Raw genomic sequence first — 21,838 nt, 5'->3', positions numbered from 1 at the left:
AAGAGACCAAGGCCGATTTTTAGAGAATCTCAATATTCAGAATTCATATAAAAGGTTAAACCGAGGATTAGTGCTTTCAATACAGAGAAAACAAGTCTTCCGGAACATAGTGGCAACTGTGCAGGCGCCCGCTGACGTTACACCCCGCGCTGAAGGGTGGGGACTGAGCGTCACTCCTGCATGTGACCCCAGCGCCTCTTTGTGATTGGCTGTTCCGGGGGCGCGGCGCTCGGGCGCGGACGCCCCTGATTGGTGCTTCGGAGCAGCGGGGCGGGACTCCGGCTGCAGCCGCGGGAGGTCCGGACACTGGCGGCCATGGGACTCGCTGGTAAGTGCGTGTCTGAGCTTCCCGCGCCGGTACTCCCTGCCGCTTCCAGATGGGACTGAGCTGCCCTCAGGGGAGCGTGGCCGACGATGCAGGGGGCGAAGCCGAGCCGGCTTGAGGGTCGGAGGTCGGGGTCGAGGGTCTCCGGAGTCGAGTGGGGCTGAGGGTGCGCTGGGGCCGCCGAGCTGTAGCCGGTTCCGCGTCGGCTAAGGCGGGCGGGGCGAACGGCTCTGGGACTCCCGGCCTCGACCTCCTGCTCGCTCTTCGGCCGTTTTCCTCCCTTTGGGCCTGGCGAGACCCCGCCTGCCTGCGCCGGGGTCGCTGACTGAGCGGGGTCATCCCTTCCTTGGCCCTGGCGCTCCCCAGCGACCCCTCAGCGAGTGAAGCTGGAACGGCGCTCGGCGGGTGGGTGGAAGCACCGTCCTTTTGACCCCAAGCCCCCGCCGGGTCACCCTAAGGCTTCTCTGGAGTCTCTGCTGATAACAACTGTCTAGGAACTTGTTGACTGTGTACTTTACGGCCATCTCGCATTTGCCGCTCAAGTGGCTGGGTGGGGACCTTGGACCGATCGCTCAACTTGTCTGGTTTCTCATTCGTAAAATGAGAGAGGTATTCACTAGATCTCCAAGCCTTTCTTCAACTTTAAAATTTTAAGATTCTGTGATTGTGCCCTTTGTTGAGCTTTTACCCCATGGAAGTGTTAGGCGTGATAACCGTGATAGGCACATTTCTCACAGAACATTGCAGGTTAATGACAACTTTAAATGATTTCATTTGGTGCTTTACTCACTGGTTTCGTTATCATTCATCTTTTAAAATTGAATGGAACTGGAAATTCGGGTTTAGGTGACAAACCACAGTAAGAAAATGTTCGTGAAGCCACTTAAAAGTACAGACTTGAAGAATCTTATGATTTGGTAATGTTGAATTGTAGTTAGCAAATTCAGCTCAACAAACACTCATTGAGTATTTTTGAGACAATATTTAAAATAAACATGACTTTGTTGGAGAGAACAGACTTTGCACAAGCTGTTACTTTGCATTTTCTGAGTTTGCGGTGACATCAGAAACTCAGACCTTTAGGATGGCTTCCCGTTGTATAGTTGAGTTTCTGGAGGCATGGAAATCTCATTTGTAAAGCTGAGAAGGAGTTTCACTCACTTTCCAAGATTCTCTTTAGCTTTAAATGTCTAAGAATCTGTAATCATACTGAACATTGAGTTGATGATTTTTGCGCTGATGCTCTCGGGGACCCCTGAGCTGAACATTTCCTACTTTAGAGGTATAAAATGGCCCCAGATCCAGCCCGTCTCTAGTTTAGTTTTTATCTTTCGATTCCAAACTGAAGGGAGGGATACTCATGGAGGAAAGATATACGTAACTGAAAGTTTAAGAAAATGAGGGGAACGGTTTGATTATCACCATTCTTGAATAAGGAAGGAGAAAATAAGGCCTGTGGCATGTGCTACAGGTGACACTTTAAAAAGCTGCTCTCAAAAGACAGTTCTCACTCCAGGTATATTTTAGTGTAAACCACAGACTTAATACTAGCGAACTTGATGAGATTCATTGAGTCAATGGCTAAGCTCTAAAGTGGGGTTAGCAAACCTTTTCTGTAAAGATCCGTATGTTTTATTATGTGAATGAACTGGTTAACCTGGCAAAGTATTCTATACTTTGGTGTAACAAACATTATTTAAGATTATGTGTTAAAAAAAAAAAAAAAAAAAAAAAGATTATGTGTAACGGTATTTTTAGAGCAAAATTAAGATATAAGGACATGCAGAGTCTAGTTTTGTTGTATGACACACAGTAAGTACTAAGCAAGTAAATGCTGTCAAATGCATGAATTCATCATACGCTTTGCTTTATTTCTAGGGGAAAAGCTAACAGATTAACATTAAAAGAATATTTATGTCTGGATTTGGAGTGTGGAATGTATTTTGTCTCTGAGCTTAGATCCTTGTTTACTCTCTCTTTCAGGTACTAGAGGACACATATCTTAACTGGGTTGCTCTAAGGACTAATGCCTAAACCATCTCAGCATGGCCTGTAGAGGAGGAGGTGGGCATGGCCAGCGTCCCTCAGCTTCACTCTCCCATGTCAGCCCTGGACGTCTTTCCACGTGTAGAACCTGTACCCATAATATATGCATGGTGTCGGACTTTTTCTACCCAAATATGGGAGGCGTGGAAGGCCACATTTACCAGCTCTCTCAGTGCCTGATTGAAAGAGGGCACAAGGTCATAATTGTCACCCATGCTTACGGAAATCGCAAAGGCATCCGTTACCTCACTAATGGCCTCAAAGTCTATTACTTGCCTCTGAAAGTCATGTACAACCAATCTACAGCCACGACCCTCTTTCACAGTCTGCCATTGCTCAGGTACATATTTGTTCGGGAGAGAGTCACGATAATCCATTCACATAGTTCCTTTTCTGCCATGGCCCATGATGCCCTCTTCCACGCCAAGACAATGGGCCTCCAGACAGTCTTCACGGACCATTCCCTTTTTGGATTTGCTGATGTCAGCTCGGTGCTTACAAACAAGCTTCTAACTGTGTCTCTTTGTGACACAAACCACATAATTTGTGTCTCTTACACTAGTAAGGAAAACACTGTGCTAAGAGCAGCACTGAATCCTGAAATAGTGTCCGTCATTCCTAATGCTGTAGATCCTACTGACTTCACTCCAGACCCATTTAGAAGGCATGATAGTGTAATAACTGTTGTTGTTGTCAGCAGACTTGTTTACAGAAAAGGTAATGAAATGATAGCTACAAATGCACTGCACAGCCTTTTTTTCCTTGTAGAAAGCTGTTGAATATTTGTGTTATAATGATTGTTGGGCTTTTGGTTTTGTTTTATGGTTTTATAACAACTTCTGCGTTAAATACAGCAAAGAAGGGTCTAATAATGTTTTGTACATCTTAAAGGAGAAATTTCTGGAACAGTGGTAAATGCTATCCCCAGCCCCAGCCCCCCCACCCCCGATGTTTTCATAGTTATTTAAAAGGAAAAACAATAACCTGATGTTGTTTAATAGGTCAGGTCTTTTAAAAATTTCCGTACACATGCAGTAGCAAGTACAGGGCCCAGACCATCACATAACCCTTTCTTTTCATTGCAGATATTTTGAAAACTAAGAAAATCGCAAGGGTGAAAACTAAAATCAGCTGTAACTGTATTATTCAGGGATGACCCTAATGAACGTTTGATTTATAGCTTTCCTGTCGTTTTTATGCATACACTCAAAGTCAGTGAGCTTGTTCTGCACGTTACTGTTTTGTAGCTTGCTTATTTCCTTTAATCGTAGATAAGACGTTAATAATGAATTGGCACATAAGTGCTAAAGGGCGGTCAGACAGCCCAGAGTCTGATCCTGGCTCCATCCTCCTGTGTGATCGAAGACAAGCTACTTGACATCTCCGAGGCTCAGTTTTTTTTCTTTTGTGTGATTTGGGCAGCATTGGTAATCTCGTGAGGCTCAGTGGTGGTTCCTGTACAGTACTTAGCCCAGTTTGTACTCGGTATGTGTCTGGTGTGCACAAGGAGGATTGTTTCAGTGCCTCTGCAGCACTTTATGGATGCCACAGTAGAATTTGTAGAGCCTTGCTGACTGAAAGTCTGAAGCAGTCCAGTTATTCAAAACATAAATGGTTTTCTGGATGGTATTTGAAAACCTGTCCAGCAATCAAAATTGTCACTACAAGTGGGGAATTGTTAAAAAGATAATATGTAAACCTCCCCCTTTAAAATATTTTAATTTACTCAAAATATTATTACCATGCACTGAATCACCAATAATTTGGTTTAGGCCTGCAGGCTTAAGAGTACTGGTCCACTGATTTGAGCTGCGTCATCTTTCTTGCACAGTCACCTTTAAAAAGCATAACTTACAGTTGCCAGTTTGGGTCTCTTAAATGTGGTGAGAACCTCTAAAGGCACATGAAGTCATGTACTTCTGGATTTTTCATTTGTTTTTGACCTTATACAGTGGTTCAGGATATCCCCTAATCTGACAAGGTTTTTTTTTACTGTGTCTTTATTGAATTTTTCAAACCGTTCAGCTTAGTTTCACAGAAACTCATTTTGTCCATTTTTGTGCTATTTAAATACTGTAACAAGTATAATAAAATAGGCATCAGACAGATTTGTGGACAAATGCAGCTGATTCTTGGTAAGCATGAAGCTCAGCGGTGGGATCAGAAGTGTCCCAGTGTACTAGGGAGTGGCCTAAAATCCAGATGTGGGCCTTGGCCACGATGTTTTACCTTTGGAATGGAGAGCCTTGGTCCATGCAGTGATCCACTAAGCGGAGGTTGGTGAGAAAACTTCTGCTGAACTGCGTTTTTGGGGGTGAAGGCAATGAAATGCTTCCATTCCTTACTTGAAGAAGATGTGAATGGAGCAGCATTCTGTGTTCTGAAGCCCTCTTGGGATATTGGTAATGTGTTTGTTGTAACTTAAGAAATGTGCCTATTTTGTTTTTTCACCAAATAATATACCTTTGTGAGATAGCTAGCTGAGAAAGCATATGATGCGTGCGTGGTCAAGGATCAGAGCAAAATTAACTTACCTGTTCAGAGATTGAACCTGTTACCTTTACTTCACTAACTATGGTATTTTAACCAGCTGAGCTAACCACCAAAGAGTGAAGGTACAGCCTTTCCTGTTCTCAGTTCAGTCATTTAACAAATATTTATCAAACCCTTTCCGTATGTCAGGCACTGTGCAAAAAGTAACATTCTGAGAGGGAATGGCCACATCTGTAGTTCAAAAGTGAGTAGTTGTATTAATGGTCCATTAATTATTAATAAATTAATTTCTTTAGGAGGTGTTCATTTGGACCAGATATCAAAGGCCACTGGAACATATTAAGTAAGAGAGAATAAATCAGAAGTCCTATTACCCAGGATCCCCGGCCTCTTCCCTCTTCCACTGAGCCTGTTTTGCTCTCAGGCAGGGTTTAGCAGCGCTCACGTACATGTGCAGACATGCCCCACTTCTGCTCTAGTGCTAATGATGACTTACATTTATATTCTGCAGTTGATAAAGCCTGTACATGGTACAGTACCTAACTTGACCCTCCCAGCAACTGTAGGGTAGATGTTATCTGCATGTAACAGACAAAGAAACTGAGTCTCAGAGGGGGTAAGTAACTCACCCAGGTTACACAGTAAGTAACAGAGATGACAAGCCTGAGTTGAGCTCTTCTGCAGTTAAGGTCTCCTGTTCCCTCCACCCTCAGCCGAGCCACCATTATCCTAGGTATAGGTTCAGAAGATTCTATTAGACTGTGCTTTAGAAGTGCTTTAGAAGCACTTCAGATCAGAGCTTTTCTTGTCCATTTTGTGAGAATATGGCAATTGAAAGTCCTTTGGTATGTTTCATTGTGTTGGACGCTTGCTAGAGGCACCAGAACATTTCTTATTATGGGGAGAAAAAAACCTTTATTCTTAGAATAATAATATAGATCGTTGATAATATTAATCGTTTCCGTTTCTTTTAAAGTACTTGTCAGAATTAAACAACAATGCATTTAAAGCCCACCGCCTGGTATAGTAAGCCCTCAGTAATTGTAGCTATTGTTACTAATTATGATTATTGCTCTATATGTGGGGTTTTGGGTTTTTTTCATTTAAAGAATGGATTCTTAACCTTTGTATTAGAAGGGAGAGAGGGCAAGGAGGGAGGGGAAGGAAACAATTATACGAGGTTACTTGTTAGAAGTCATTAAGACACCTTCTGGTTTATCTAAAAATCCAGTTGATGGACTTGGTAATAAACTTGAAACAAAGGTAGGTAAGATTTTAATGAGAAGCTTTCATAATTCGGAAAAGCCACATGTGGGGCTTCCCTGGTGGCGCAGTGCTTGAGAATTCGCCTGCCGGTGCAGGGGACGTGGGTTCGTGCCCCAGTCCGGGAGGATCCCACATGCCGCGGAGCGGCTGGGCCCGTGAGCCATGGCCGCTGAGCCTGCGCGTCCGGAGCCTGTGCTCAGCAACGGGAGAGGCCACAAGAGTGAGAGGCCCGCGTACCGCAAAAACAACAAAAAAAAGCCACGTGAATTTATGTTTGCTAATGCAGTCATATTTTGAAAATACTAGCAGAGTTTACGTAATAAATCCTACTTGGAATTATTTAATAAAAATGACCCTATATATATTATTTCTCCTACCATCTTTTTAATAATTGATCTGCCTGTATTTGGGAAGATTGATAGAAGAAGTGCAGTTCTTGTGTATGTATGTGTATGCATTTCTTTAACTGGCTTACTTTACATTTACTTTTGAATGTGTATGATTTGTACTTGTTAATGAGCTAAATTCTTAAACATCAACACTACTGTCACTTTGGATTGCTACTTTCAGACTAGTAGGGCATGATTTATTTTGCTGCTTTATATTACCTAAGGTTGTATTAACATATTATAAGAAAGTTTCATTAAAAAGAAAAAAAAGGACCCAGATGCCCCCTTTTGTTCTGCAGACTGTAATGATCTGGCAGTGGAAGTCCTGCCACCTTCATTCACTGTCATTCGGGGGAAGTGGGCTGTAGCAGATTTGGATGGACTCTTAACAAATTTTGCTAATACCCTAGTGTTCGCTGCAAAGTCCTCTGTACAAACTGCATTCTCAACACAATGGAGGCAGCAGTCATATTTTGCTGCTTAGCCCTTTCCTATAGTAGGAAGTAGAATCATAACGCTGGTAGAATTTTGTAGGTGAAAGAGACCTTGGACTTCAGGTACGTCGGTCTGTTCATTTTCTCTTACCAGGAAAGTCCCATTTTCAGAGTTTGCTCATAAAAAGGCTGGGTCAAGACCCAGATCTCCAGTCAGCTCTCCTGCTCTGCAGAAAGTTTTAACTGAAATGTAAGCTACCTCAAATGCCATTTTTTAGCAGTAGGTGTGTAAACACAGGTGAATAACCTAGAACACAATGTTGAAATGGAACAGAATAGTCCACGAACTGGGTGAGTGGAAGGTACCCATGGGTGTCAGTGTATATATCCTCAAGAACTCTTGGGGGACCCCTGGCAGTTTGAACGATTCCACCATTCCAGGAAAGGTTTAAGAGAATTTGTTTCTCCCCTTAAGTAAGGGAGGCATAGCTAATATTACTTTTCAAAGTGAGTGGATTCTCAGAAGTTCTGATAAAATTTTTTTTAAGGTTAATTATTGATAACTCAAACATTCAACTTGATGTTTTCAGGGACCGATTTGCTTAGTGGTATAATACCTGAACTCTGTAAGAAATATCCCAATTTAAATTTCATAATTGGAGGAGAGGGACCAAAGAGAGTCATTTTGGAAGAAGTACGGGAAAGATACCAGCTCCATGACAGGTATTGATGGATTCCGTATTGTCTTGGGTGAGAAAATATCAGTTACCTAAAATTGGTTTTGGCTACATGCCTGCATTAAGTGGGCTGCTTCTCCTACATGTACTTGACATAAAAATGTAATGCAAGGCCTATTTAAGAAAAATTATATAAAATGGGGAACCCTAGTTAAGGAATTCATAATTTTATTTTTTCTGTTAGCCCAACATTATTTGACTTTAGGGGGCACTGGTTGGGGCACCCGAGAATGCACAAAAAAACAGCTATTTGATTGGAAATGTTTGCAGATTCTCAAGCCATACTGAGTTGTGATTTAAATAGCACGGCCCGAATCACGTAAATTGCTCTGCGTGTACAGATCCGAACATTTCTCTTCCTCGGTAACTTAGTTAACGTGAGCTGTGTGCACGTGAAGCATCAATTTAAAAGGCACATTTTCCTGTTTAGAAACGACACTTTAACGTTTACTCATCGAGGTGTATTCACATTTTCATTGAATGCAGACTGATTTTGGAGAAGATGAAATTTGATCTGTGTGACAAAAGTTAGAAATACGTTAGCTGTACAAGCTTTAACCAAACAGCTTTATATGACTTTCTTTTAGATCACAGTTGGATGATATTAATCTTTTGAGATGGAAAACATTAGAAGCAGTAAGATTCTAAGTATAATATGAGTAGCACACTTGGCTTATAAATGGTATTTCTTTTGTAGCATGATTTTTACGCCCCTCTTTTTTCTCTCGTTTCAAAAATCAGAGTGCGTCTCTTGGGAGCCTTAGAACACAAAGATGTCAGAAATGTCTTAGTTCAAGGACATATTTTTCTTAATACTTCCCTTACTGAAGCATTCTGCATGGCAATTGTGGAAGCAGCCAGTTGTGGTTTACAGGTAAAAAGCTTTGAGGGCTTATTACGTTGTTGGGGTCTCTGTATTTGTATTTTGAAAAATAATCAGATGCAGTCTGTAATATTTTTTTAAACTGGTATTGTTTATTTTCCTGAGAGATGAATTATGGAGGATCACATGTTCTTTTTTCCTTTTTAAGGTTGTAAGTACCAGGGTTGGTGGAATTCCTGAAGTACTTCCAGAAAATCTTATCATTTTATGTGAGCCTTCTGTAAAATCTTTGTGTGAGGGATTGGAAAAAGCTGTTTCCCAACTGAAGTCGGGAGCATTGCCGCCTCCAGAAAATATCCACAACATCGTAAAGACTTTCTACACCTGGAGGAATGTTGCGGAGAGAACTGAAAAAGTATGTCACATGCCAAGAGAAGGGTATTTGAAGATTGTGTCTTGAATGCTTACTTGATGTTTCACGTACACACTTGCTGCTTTTATATAGGTTTACCATTTCTGCTCTGTTGCTTAAGTTTATGAAGTCTCTTCCAAATGAAAAGAAGTGAATTCTGTATTACTTCTGGTATATGTTAGGCTCAGTTTCTAGTCAAATCATTGCATTTGACATCTGAAAATAGCAGTAATGCAGTATCTAGACCTTTCATTAAACTGGGCATGCAGGAGTTACAAAATTTTCTAGAAGTCACAACAATTAGAGGCAAAACTAATATTAAGATCTACTCTTAGACATTTTCTTGAGGCTCTTTACGATTCTAAAGCATATAGGTCTATTAGAAAATATATGGTTTTGCTTAGCCCGATTGTGGCAACTTATAAGTAACAAATATTTAATCCAGGCTGCTTCCTAAAACTCCCGTGTCACTTTTGCTAGCTGCTGTGATTTTTCTACAGGAGAGGGATTTTTGCATCTTTGGGCTGATTGAGAACATAGTAAGTTAGAATTCAAAAAGCACGTGACAAGTGTTGGCAATAGGATCACAAATAAAAAGCAGCAGTAGAAAATTGGTAAAAGGACAGGTGCAGGAAATAGGTTAATGCCCTTAGGTGGGAGAGTACAGTTGTAGGAAATGCTTCCTTATTTCCAGGTCAGGACTTCACTTATTCTACTCAGTTGTGCCCTTTGTTTAAGTACCTCTCATGACTTCGTCTACCTCCTGCCTCTTATTATCACATAGCAAGCTGGATGGAAACGCTGTGCTTCTTAGAAATTGTGACCCAGAAAGACAGTCAGTTGGGAGCGTGGAGAAGGTAGTGCTTTATACTCTCATTGTATTCAGTGGAGCAACTAGTTTCTAGCCCAAAGTAGAGAGCAAGATGGAGCCGAGTAAGCAGAAAGGCTTTCTTACTTGGTTGGAATTTGTAAATTCCCGTACATAAGGTGAGCCCCGATTTGAATGGAAATGCAACAAAACTCTTTTTATCTCTAAAAATCGTCATACACAGTTTGCATTGAAACATGAGAAGTTTCAACTAACAAACGGTTTTGACTGAAATAGCTCTGAGATAGCCACTTTCTAGAAGTTTTGCAATCGCGCCACCCATATGAATTAAGTACATTCCCTTGTTTTCCTTTGGAAGTTGGGGTGCAGCACTGATCACCTGCTGGGAGCGCGTGGCAGAATCGCCCCGGGAGCCTTTTCGGGCTCTGTCCGGTTCATCTTCCTGTGCCCACTGCTGGATTCTAAAGTGACCCTTTAGGAGCAGAGGGGATGTGGGAATGGTGGGCAGGCATATTTGGTTAGGCAGGTTTTTTCAGTGAAACCCACCCTGATTGAGGACCACATCTCTGTAATTGTGCCTTTACCTTCTTGATCAATGTCGTGTAAATCTCAGAAGTTTGCGCTGTTGTACATAATAAGTTTGGGGCAAAGAACTACGGTGACAGTTTGTCAGCTTGTGTTAAAGGAGCGCATTAGGGTTTTTTTAAAAACCACGAATTCTCTTTTATTTAGGCTTAAAGTAATAGTAGGACGTCTGTATTGTTTTCGGTTTTACACGCTGGCAACTTACAGTATACATTCCAAAAAAGACGTTAATCCTTGTCCCTCATGGATTGTCGTCCCTGTCATTCTCTCCATAGTAGCAAATTGTTATTTTGTCACTTGAGATCATGAATTAACTGACTTAGAAATAAAGGTGGACACACGGGTGAGTTTGTAGTTGCTCTTTTAATTCTACCTGTTCCACACAGGATGTTTGATCCCTTTCAACTCCTTAGTTTAACTGCTATTTCGAAAAATTGATCAAGAAATTAAATCAGCATTCATGCTGGAAACATACTTTTTCATTTATAATTTGCCAGTCTCAGCGTAACGCTCGATATAATTCTGACTACAGTGTATTCCAAATGTCCTCGGGGTAGAGGAGCTAGATGAAAACAGCCCGTACCTTTCAGAGGCCGTTGACCTTTAGAACTTGCTCTGCACGTCAGAACTTTCTTGAGTTCAAAAGGAGATGGTTTACAGGTCTGATAACGTGAGAGTGACCACAGGTAATGCCCAAATGCAGTTAAAAAACGTGAATGCCGGCCCATTTTATGTGTTTGAAATAAGTATATTCAAGGACCTTTGTTTTTTTCTTTAATATTTCAGAGTTTAGTGCTTAGCAATACTTTAAAAAAGCAAGCCACCTACTACCAGTGCTCAGCAATAAACTTTATTTTGTTTGACCTATACCATCTACCAAAATTTCCCCCATCTCTTTCTGCTCCTTTTACTTGGAATCCGTGAAATGTCTCTGTATATTCCCCCCGTTTGTGCTCAGCAACACGGCGTCACTTGGCTGTGGAAAGAGGAGCCTCTCTGTACCCAGACACACTAGATTGTAACTCTCTGATGGTAGTTGAGTCAAGGAACCTTAAAGGGCCAGTCCTTCCTCCCTGCTTGGGGAGTCACTGCTGAAGTAAATATGGCCTCGACAGGTCGTCCGCAAAGCTGCTCCAGCGTCTCAGGACTTTGGAATTCTCATAGTTGGTTAAATATTGCTGGGGATCCCCTAGGGGACAGGAGCCGTGGTAGATTCATCTTTGTACCACAGGGTATACATACCCCAGTGTTTCGTCCAGAATAGGCGCTCCATAAGTGTTGTCTCAAATGGCAATACGTAGTGTAATCAGTATCATTTGTCGCATCATTTCTGTAACAACAGTGAAATGTCCGCGCCTTCTGTTGACATCTCTAAAGCACTCCTGGCTCACGGTGCTCATTCTCGGCTCTCTCCCGCCAGGTGTACGACCAAGTGGCAGGAGAAGCTGTGTTATCGATGGACAAACGACTGGACAGACTCACCTCTCAGTGTGGCCCCTTGACAGGCTGCATTTTTGCTTTGTTGGCTGTATTCAGCTTTTTCTTCCTCATTTTCCTGAGATGGGTGACTCCAGATTCTACCATCGATGTTGCAGTAGATGCCACAGGGCCAAAGGGTGCCTGGACTCATCAGTATCCTTACAGGAAAAAGGTGGATGAGAACAGTGAGGTACCTAAAACCAGGTAGAAGAAAGCCTGGATTGTGAGATTTGAAACACTTGTAATAGTTCTATTAAGACTATTGAAAATAACCTTGCTTTTTTTCTTTTTAAAGTTGATAGTAAGTTATGCTACCTCTTTATCATTCCGTGTTTTATTTTGAGGAAAGATAAACACTTATGCAATTCCTGAGTGTAGAAACTCCTTGCACTTATTTAAAATTTAGGAGAGAACATTGAAGCCACTCAGGTATGCAATTTTTCAGACTACTGAAATCCCTCTAGCAGAGATGTTTTAACGTTATATTTTGGGAGCTTTGGGTGCTGAAGGGCCAAACGTTTTCTGGGCATTTTTTGGCCAATTTTAAATGTTCTACCATTAATTAGACATTCACCAGATGTTTACAAGTTTTCTTTAGGGAAGTACAACAACTCTGTGAACTGTTTTAAGTTGTGTTCATGCTACATTTATTAGACACTTAAGTCGTGTTCTTAAACTTTTATTGGGTATGCTCAGTAAGTGTTCCATATAATCAGCAGGTTTCTTGAGTAAAATGGGCTGTCAGCGCCCAGCATGTTTTAAGCACCTACCAGGCATAGAACGTTGACCTAGATGCTTCCTGCGGTAAGGACCGGGGGTGGGGGGTGGGGGGTGCATTCGCTCCTTGTTGATCAGTCAGATGGCTCACTTCGTCATAGTCAGGTTTGACATGGAGTGGTAAGATATCCGCCATGCCGAAAATGCTCACGCTTCTAATGCCGGGAAAAAATCGCCGCGTACTCTCAGTACTTCTTTGATCCTATTGGATGCATTCTCCTAGGTCGAGCCTTCATCTTCGCTTGTGTGTATGAAAATACTTTTTGCTTTTTAAATACTAGGGACCGATACCACTGTTGATGATAGTGCAGAGAAACCCTCCACATCTCTCAGTGCATAATTTAGTCCTCTGTCAATGCCTTCTTGTTTTCTGAGCGCAGTGTACGAGGTGTGCCATCTCAAAATCAGCTGCTACCCTGTCCCTTTGATAGAAGTCACTTCCCTTCCCTTGTGGCCTAGCTGATGCCTGATAAGTATTGTCAGTGTGCAGAAGTCTTGACCCCAGAATGTTTTGTTTATAGCCAATTGAGTGTGAAAATTTTAGGAACACGGTCTCTTTGTGGATGGATGTTGTTAACTGTAATCGTCGTGGCCCATAGCCATGGGTTTTTAAACCCCCGGTTATCCACATGGTGTGTCTTATTAATTCTTTGAACTCCTTAGAATAAGTTTTTGTGATTCAGGACTGTGAAGTCACAAGAATGAGGCACTGGGGGCGCGCTAGTTAGATGCTGGCAGTATTGCGATTCTGTACAGGATTTTTTTTTTAATGACAACATTCACAGAACTTCTTTTGAAAAAGTATCTTAACATACCTACTAATTGGTTGCCAGTGATACATAAGAAATACATTTGTGTTTTGTACTAAAACACAAATGCAAGAGTGCAGTTTTTAAAATCTAGAAGTTAGGGGTTCTTTTGTTAAAGAAAAACAGACTGACCCAAACCATTAAATCTTACTAGGATTTTTATGCGTAGAAACTGACTTATATAAATATGAAATAAACAGTGCCAATATTCATGATAAAGCAAGAAACTGTAACATTTGGTTTAATTTATTCTGTTCAGCAATTTTTAAAGGCATACTGCTGTTTTTTCTTGTATGTTATTTTTGTTTCTTAGCTTTTTTTTTCTAGAATTGTCTATTAAATTGCCATTTAGTTCAGATGGAAATAGGATTTAAAGTTCTTGCATGAAACATGTAACTTGCATATTTTCCTTTTTTTTTCCCCTTTAGCAAATGGAAGTAAATTTGCTTGTTCTAGTAAATCTTAATTTTCAGGCTTCCTGAATACCTAAATTGTAACTGTCATTGTTGCACTGGTTTAATATGTGGAAACATATTGTTCTGCCCTGCTACTTACATTTATTTGAAAGTGAACTTGCAGTGATGAGGAATTTATGAAAAATATATTGTATTTCTTTGGATGTTCCAAAAAGTAGCACATGTAAAACTGATTTATGGAAACATGCTACATGTCCAAAAATAAAGACCAAAATGACATTTTGACATTTTTCTTGAGTTTGTCTTGTTTGAAGAACAGAATATTATTTACTAGTTGAGCAACACTGCCCCCAGCCCCTACCTCCCATGTTTTTTTTTTTCAGTGCAATTTGATGTTTTGCTTAGTCTGTTAGAAAAACAGGAAATATCCTTAAGTTGATGAATTACTCTGTCATCTTTTCTTTCTACAATATTCTCTCTTTTACTCATGCAATAGCAAGTTCAATTGTGCCTTTGTTTCCTAATCCAAACTCTTGTTTTTCAGTGCACTAGAGTTTTTCAGTGCACTGCGTGAGACAAATGAATACATCTGTACAGCACTGTGCGTGTGAGCTACATAATTATGCATTATATCTTGCAAGCTATTTTAAGAGAAATTGGAATTTTGACTTCATTTACAGAAGCCCAGTGTATGATCAGGCCCTCCAAGATGGCTGTTCTCATGCTCTCTGTACATCCCCTGCCGGACCGGTGCCTGCTTCACCTACACCCCACTCACATGACTGACCTTGCTACATACCTGCCCTGACCGGAGCTAGTGATTATTCTAATCTTTAGATCAGAACATCTCCACCTGATAACTTATCAAAGGAGCCGTGAGGGGCGTGCCCCTCTGCTGGTTTCCCTGGTAACTGATGAGCCCACCTGACGTCAATTCCCCTATAACTGGTAAATCTGCCCCTTCCCTGGGTAGCGAAGACTCCTGCCATGTCCCGCCATCCTGCCAGCTGCTGTCTGCCGCACGCCGTGGGGTGTCGCTCCAGGACCTTGCTTCAAATGTGTAAGATCCCCCATCTATTAAACCACTGATATCTCTGTCGCTGACTCTAGGCTCTTCAGTCTTGAGGCTGGGCAAGTATAGGGCTTGCAGGCCTGCGGGGTGCAGCCCCATGCCCAGCTTCTCCAACCCACTTCGTTGGAAGCAGTGGAAAGCAGTCCCCTACGTTGATATGTTCTGATTTATCTTCCACCAAAACATTTTTGGCTCAGTCAGGGTATCCTAGGTCTGTGTTTAGTTTCGTGAAGGATTTTTAAAGGCCTCTTTATCCTTCTCTGCATTCCCAAAAGAATCTGGGTAGATGTTAAATTGTATCATTCTATGGCTGGATTTTTACAGTCTGAAATTCTGAAAATTAAAGTTCTCTACAGATTTTGATTTGTATTCACAGTACTTTGGGGAGTTGATTTTCCTTTATCCTTCATATTTGGTTGTGGCTCAGTGATTCTCAACTGGATGTGGCAGTGGTGATTTTGCCCCCCTGGGGGACATCTGGCAGTGTCTGGAGACATTTCTGTTTGTTCCAACTGGATAGGAGTGGGGCACTGGCATCAGGTGGGATGCTGCTAAATATCCTGTGATGCTTTTGGACTGCCTCCCACACCAAAGAATGATCTGGCCCAAAATGCCGGTAGTGCCAAGGCTGAGAAACCCTGGAGCTCTAGATGGTTTCGCCTCCTTCAAAGATACCATGAGTTAACTCCTTACTTCAGTAGCCTTTTACGTCCATCTCAAATGTAGTGCTCAAACGTGCTAAAGATGGTCTCTCTGAAAGAGTACAAAAGTCGACCTTCTCATGGCCAGCTTTTTTTTTTTTTTTTGGCGGTACGCGGGCCTCTCACTGTTGTAGCCTCTCCCGCTGCGGAGCACAGGCTCCGGACGCGCAGGCTCAGCGGCCGTGGCTCACGGGCCCAGCCGCTCCAACGGCATGTGGGATCTTCCCGGACTGGGGCACGAACCCGTGTCCCCTGCATCGGCAGGCGGACTCTCAACCACTGCGCCACCAGGGAAGCCCTCATGGCCAGCTTTTCTGGTATGTAAAACAAAAAGAACAGCGAGGTTTTAAATGAAAATTAGGGCGAAAACAAGATTGAATGGTGTTATGTAATTCTAGATACACCACTGGGCTGACGTGAGTAAACGATCACCTTCTTACAGAACAATTGGAGAAAGAGACATGAAAAGAACCGAAATACTTGTGTTGATGTATTTTCATACACTGGCACGCTACCAGGTAATCTAAGCTTGGTAAAGTAACCTTATATAATATATGTCCTTGAGAATGGAAACCGCACAAGCTCGTGATGGCGTGGTGATACACAGAAATGGGTATGTTGTATATTGTGACTCAAGGCTGATTCTCATGCCTTACCCTTTTCACAGAGTACAGGGAGGCGGTTCTCTACATAGGGAGTCATTCTATTTTGCCTGAGTGCTAGGAGAAACTCCCGTATTTTTGCATGAAGCATTTATTAAATAAGATTGATTTAGTTGTCTCCTATAATTTTGTTTGGGCTTGTTTTTTCCAATAGGTTGTAGAAATTTAGAAAATCTAATGTAGCCAAGAATGAAACAGGAGACCTAGAGTTTCCTCATCTATTCTTCCCAGGTGAGGAAAATTACACATAAATCAATTTTACCGGTATTGGCCAGCTGATGCATGTCAAAGAATCAGGGTTACAAGAGAATATTGTCCAGCGAGGGAAGGTACTGATTCACAGAATCTTTGGGTACTTCACCGAGAACCTAGATCATCTTCATCCATTTCATTGCAAGCCCTCCATGATCGACTATAGCCCACATTTTCCAGAACGAGGCACCACCTTTACTGACACCTACAATGGGAAGTAAAAGACCAGGAATGTTGCCGGAGGACTTTGTCATGGATGAAACTATTACAGGCAGTGGTCTAATGCTTCCAGTCTGGAGAGGCCTCCAAGCTGGGCCTTTTAGGGGCTTCCCTGGCGGTCCAGTGGTCAAGACTCCACACTTCCACCGCAGGGGGCACGGGTTCAATCCCTGGTTGGAGAACTAAGATCCCACATGCCGTGTGGTGCAGCCAAAAGAAAAAAATCAAGCTGGGCCTTTTATTAAGTACTGCCTTAGAGTAAATAATCTTTCTTAACTGGTCATATTTTAGATTTGGGCTTTATCTCCCATAAACCTCAGAATGCAGAGGAAATGAAACGTTCCAGGGGCTGGTACTTCCCACCAAGAGCATAGAATGTATTAGTACTTCTTTTCATGAGCTTCAAATATCTATCTTTCCAATCCTGCCTTCCAACATAATGTAGCAAAAACTGGGATTTAGGAGTAGAAACGTTTTGGACCTGAATCCTGTTTGTTAAACAACACTGAGGAATGTAGGTCCAGAACTATTGGGTGTTTCTGGTTTGAAGGAAGTTTCTTTAGTTCATTTAACATTGCCATGAATGTCAGTGCATGCAGTCGCCAAATCACAGTTAGCTTAGAATCTACAAACTCAGTACTCTGTAACAGGAACACGGAGAGCTAGAAGGTTTAAAATAGATGTCATATGATACCGATTATAACTCAGTGAAATTTTGCAGTCCCAAGAACCTATACAGAGTGTGAACCAAAATGGAGGACGGTCCTGTTTCCTTTGGCTTTAAAAACATTTTTATTACAATGTTTGCTACTTTTTTTTTCTTCAAGCTTTTAATTAAAGTGTTCTTGGCGCTCCTAACCCATTTCTATATCGTCAAAGGAAATAGAAAAGAAGCGGCTAGGATAGCAGAAGAGATCTATGGTGAAATTCCAGGTAAAAATACATGAATTTGTTCCCAATACTTTAAAAGAAACCTCCTAGATAGTTCATATGAATAATATTTCTAGAAGGCAGATTTTATTTAAACTTTGGCTTTGAGTGGGTAGTTTTAAAAAATTATTATTTAAAGTAGCAAATGGTGTTGACTGCACCAATTTGTGAAGGATTTTCAGCTTTCTTTTCCGCAAATTAGTAGTTTCATTAGCAGTTATTATTTAAGAAGTGAATAGATTAGTGGCTTTCTAAGAGTATTTTGGGAAAACTCATTTCTGCTAACAAAAGAATTACTTTATAGGATTATCTTCTTGAATATTTGTAATCAAATGTTAGCAGTGCATTCTAACAAAACTGTTTTCCCCAGGAAATGGAATGACCAATAAATTTGATTTAAAGCAGCAATATATATGCTATATATATATGTATTTGTGTGTGTGGGTGTGTGTGTGTGTGCGCGCGCGCGCTGTCATTTGCAATTCGAATTGCTTAGCCACTTGTCACTGTCAGGAAAAAACCCTTCACTGAATCCATTTATGCCCAGCACCATGCAAAGCACAGCAAACAAAGGTTATTGTAATTTGAAACGCCAACCTTTGGTCCAAACGTTTTAAAGTCTCCTGCTTTGTAGAATTCAGTCTCCATTTCTTTCAAGAAATGATTCACGTTAATTGTAGGGAGAGGCTACGAAAGTAAATGAATCAGATATCTTGGTTACTGCTGGGACTGCCACTGGATAGAGGAGTATTTATTCATAAACAGAGTTCCAAATTTCCCTGTGTATTTTTAGTGTTCGCAGGGGTTCCAGGGTTACCTCATTCTTTATCTAGTATCCATTTCACCTTGCACCCTGGATTCTCTTTCAAAATAGACTTACGTTATGTGATTCCAATACACCAGACAGCTTTAAGGACACTAGGGAACAGCAGTCTTATCCGAAGAGGTAAGACCTCCAAAGACAGAGCATCAGAATGCTTCAATTAACAGGGGGAAATGAGAAGAATCCCGAAGTTTCGGGAAGTGGCAGAAGGCTCGGAGTGTGGAAAGAGGTTTCTTTTGGGGATTACATTTGTCACACGTTTCAGGGAGGTATGTCGCTTTGACTTGGTTTTAAAAAAAAACTTAAAGTAACCTTAATTTCAAGTTAAGCATAATCTGAAAAGCTGTTTTCTAATTTAATTTGTAAATAGGGGCAGGGGCTTTCTAGACGTTTCCATCACAGTTTTAACGTTCTCATAGGTACGTCATCCTCATGGCTTAAATTAGGGGAGTCCGACAGTCAGCATCAGCAAGGGTGTGTTCAAAACGTTTTCTCCTGGTTCTCGTGTGCATTATTTCTGCCCTTGTGGTCCTTAACGAAGTACTCTTAAGCAAGTTTTATAAGAGTCAAAACCTGGAGCCATAATACAATTCTCATAAATAGAGCGCCCTCATTTTTTAGCTCAAGTATCTTGTTGAAGCTCCCAGGATAATCATTTAATCTGCAAATGGCATGGTGTTCTATCGCAAATGGCATGGTGGTCTAAAGTCAAAAATGTGTTTTTCAATGATCACTAACAAGAAGCAGTGGGGTGAATAGTGCCTGTTAATTTCTCAGTTTAATTTCCTTCCTATATACATGTGTATGTGTGTGAGGATGGCTGCATATACACACCCACACACGTATATAGTAGAGAGTATATCCAGATTCGGTAAATAAGGCTTTCTGTAATTAGGCAATAATACGCCAGAAACAGTGGTTTTTACATGATTCCCACAGCGATTTTTCTTTTGACACTGTTAACAGATACTATATATATATATTTAAAGCTAGACATTTTAAAAACCAAGAACAAAATTTTGTCTAAGTGTTCAACTCAAACCAGAAATTATCTTTGCTGCTTGTTGGTCAGACGAATGTTTGTTGGGAAAATATGCGACATTTAATCAGTAAGTCAGCTAATCGACTTACTAAAATCTCAGAACTTTCTTGAGTCCAGTAGCATGTTCTGTTCCTGTAACTATCGTCAGTGTTGTAAAAAACAAGGGGAGGTAGTAAAAAAAACTCAGCCAGGGCAGAGTTTAGCCTGTCATATGTCCTGGCACTTTTCTTTTAGAAGCTGCACCTAGCATCACATCCCTCATTAAATATCTTTTTTTTTTTTTTTGGCTGTAAAATTTTTTGGAAAGTTATTTTTCATATTCTGGAGTACATCATTCGATACTTTCTTTATGGTTTAAACTATTACTTTTGTAAATAACTCATCAGAATTGAGTTCAGCTATGTTTGGTTGGCTGTAGTTAGTTTTTTTCCGGCTTCTTTGTGTAATTTGTCAATAATATATATATTTTTTTAAGTTTGAAACATTGTCATTGGCCCTTGATATTCTTATATCTAGAGCACCAGATGCATCACTGGCCCCCGCCTTCAGGCCATAGATGTTTCTGCAGGCACTCTCTCTCCCGAGAGACGTGGGGTATGATTTTTCAACCTTTGCTAATTTGGCCAGAACTGAAGCTACATTTAGTACAGTGACTTGGTCATCACACTTGATAAAAATAAAGTGTAGATGCAGGTTGATAATCTCTTATTGACAGCCCTTGGGCCAGATGTTTTAGGATTCCGGAGTCTGGAGGATACTAGAATCATTATACAGCGTGTATACCGTATATGATGTGGCACTACCAGCAGGACCTGGAGCTTCCTCCTGTGATCAAACGTTTTGATATTTCTATAGTGAAAAATATCAATATTCACACTAAGTGAAAATACAAATTAAAAATAATAGTTTGCTAAACCTGAGTCCTGACCGTGTTTTGCTGCCAAAGGAGCTTGTTTCCAACTTGGTTTTCAGAACTGGGGGAAATTTACAATTGCAGGTAAGAGATTGTGGAGTTACTGTACCCTTTAAAAAAATGAGTTCTTTGCTTCCCTGGCGGCGCAGTGGTTGAGAGCCCGCCTGCCGACGCAGGGGACACGGGTTCGTGCCCCGGTCCGGGAAGATCCCACATGCCGCGGAGCGGCTGGGCCCGTGATCCATGGCCGCTGAGCCTGCGCGTCCGGAGCCTGTGCTCCGCAACGGGAGAGGCCACAACAGTGAGGGGCCCGCGTACCAAAAAAAAAAAAAAAAAAAAAAAAGAGTTCTATTCTAAGTGTTTTGCCTAAAATCAGTTGTCCTTGTTTTTCTAAATTCAAAGGACTGACCTTGATTTGATGGCCACGCCTCTGCCTGACTCACCGTCCTGACTCCTTTTCTCTATCCTTCCCATGTCGACAGTTTTTTTCCCTCCTTTGGTCCATTCCTGCCCGGTCCTCCACCTCGCCTTGTTCAGTGTTGGTGCTTGTCTCCTCAAGCCTTGGTGCCCCCATCCTCTGAGTGGTTATATATTACAGGTGCCTGCTGGCTTTCCCAAGTTGGGACACACAGCACTCAGCAGGGGCTCTGCCACCCGACCTGTCATCTTCAGCTCAGCTCTCCTGCTCCTAATGGGTTCAAAGGAAGCTTCTTTCTAACACATTACAAAGAGATGTTCATTGACTGTAGTTCATCTCCTGGCCAGAGCTGAGTGTTGTAGAGGGTACGCGTTTTAACTCAATTGTATTAGAATACTTTTGATACCTTGGGAGATTTCTTGTAATATGTTTTTTTTCCAGTTACCTTTATTTTACTTAAGATATCATTAACTCTGTTAGGCTCTTGCCTATATTTTGGTTCAAATTTGAATTTTCTATATTTTTTTGATAAGTGCTACAGGAGAAGATATTCCTTCATATGATTTTGGAACTTGAATAAAGCGAATAAAGATTGTTTCATGGGCACTGGAGATAATAACCAGTCAGGCAGTTAAAAAAATAAATAAACCAGTCGTCTCAAATACTTGTTGGAATTAGGGTAAAAATTGCAAAAAAAAAAATTCAAAATAATAATTGATTTTTATCTTGAATTCTTGGAGCTCAGACACCCATATTCCATCTGAACCCATTTTGTTATTGAAATCTATGGTTTTCGACAGTGTCATGAATTTGTTATTCAGAGAGCCTGAGAACTAGAGATATAAATCACATTCTGAGAAAAAGTCAAAGGGGGGAATGAAAATGTACTTGAACATTTTCCATACACCTCATCAGGAACAAGTAAACATATTTGTACAGTAAACGATCTTCAAAATGTGCCTGCAGCCCTGTGACACAGGCAGCGT

The 21,838-nt window shown here is 41.3% G+C and overlaps 1 protein-coding gene across 6 annotated transcripts in view; it reads left to right on the top strand.

The window, feature by feature from the left end:
- Positions 1-280: 280 nt before the first annotated feature.
- The window catches only part of PIGA (phosphatidylinositol glycan anchor biosynthesis class A), a 42,472-nt gene continuing 20,914 nt past the window's right edge, over positions 281-21,838 (top strand). Inside the window, exons 1-6 of one of the 6 annotated variants that reach the window (XM_032620264.1) lie at positions 281-328; positions 2,309-3,088; positions 7,544-7,676; positions 8,432-8,564; positions 8,722-8,928; positions 11,760-14,107. In XM_032620264.1, the coding sequence (XP_032476155.1) occupies positions 2,371-3,088; positions 7,544-7,676; positions 8,432-8,564; positions 8,722-8,928; positions 11,760-12,026 (1,458 nt within the window). In that variant the 5' untranslated portion in view covers positions 281-328; positions 2,309-2,370 and the 3' untranslated portion in view covers positions 12,027-14,107. The other 5 variants (XM_032620265.1, XM_032620269.1, XR_004348106.1 and 2 more) reach the window with 5 other exon arrangements.

Source organism: Phocoena sinus, chromosome X, assembly GCF_008692025.1.
Source record: "Phocoena sinus isolate mPhoSin1 chromosome X, mPhoSin1.pri, whole genome shotgun sequence".
Classification (NCBI taxonomy): Eukaryota; Metazoa; Chordata; class Mammalia; order Artiodactyla; family Phocoenidae; genus Phocoena; species Phocoena sinus.
The sequence above is the reverse complement of the archived record's forward strand: the minus strand, read 5'-3'. Positions and strand labels throughout refer to the sequence as shown.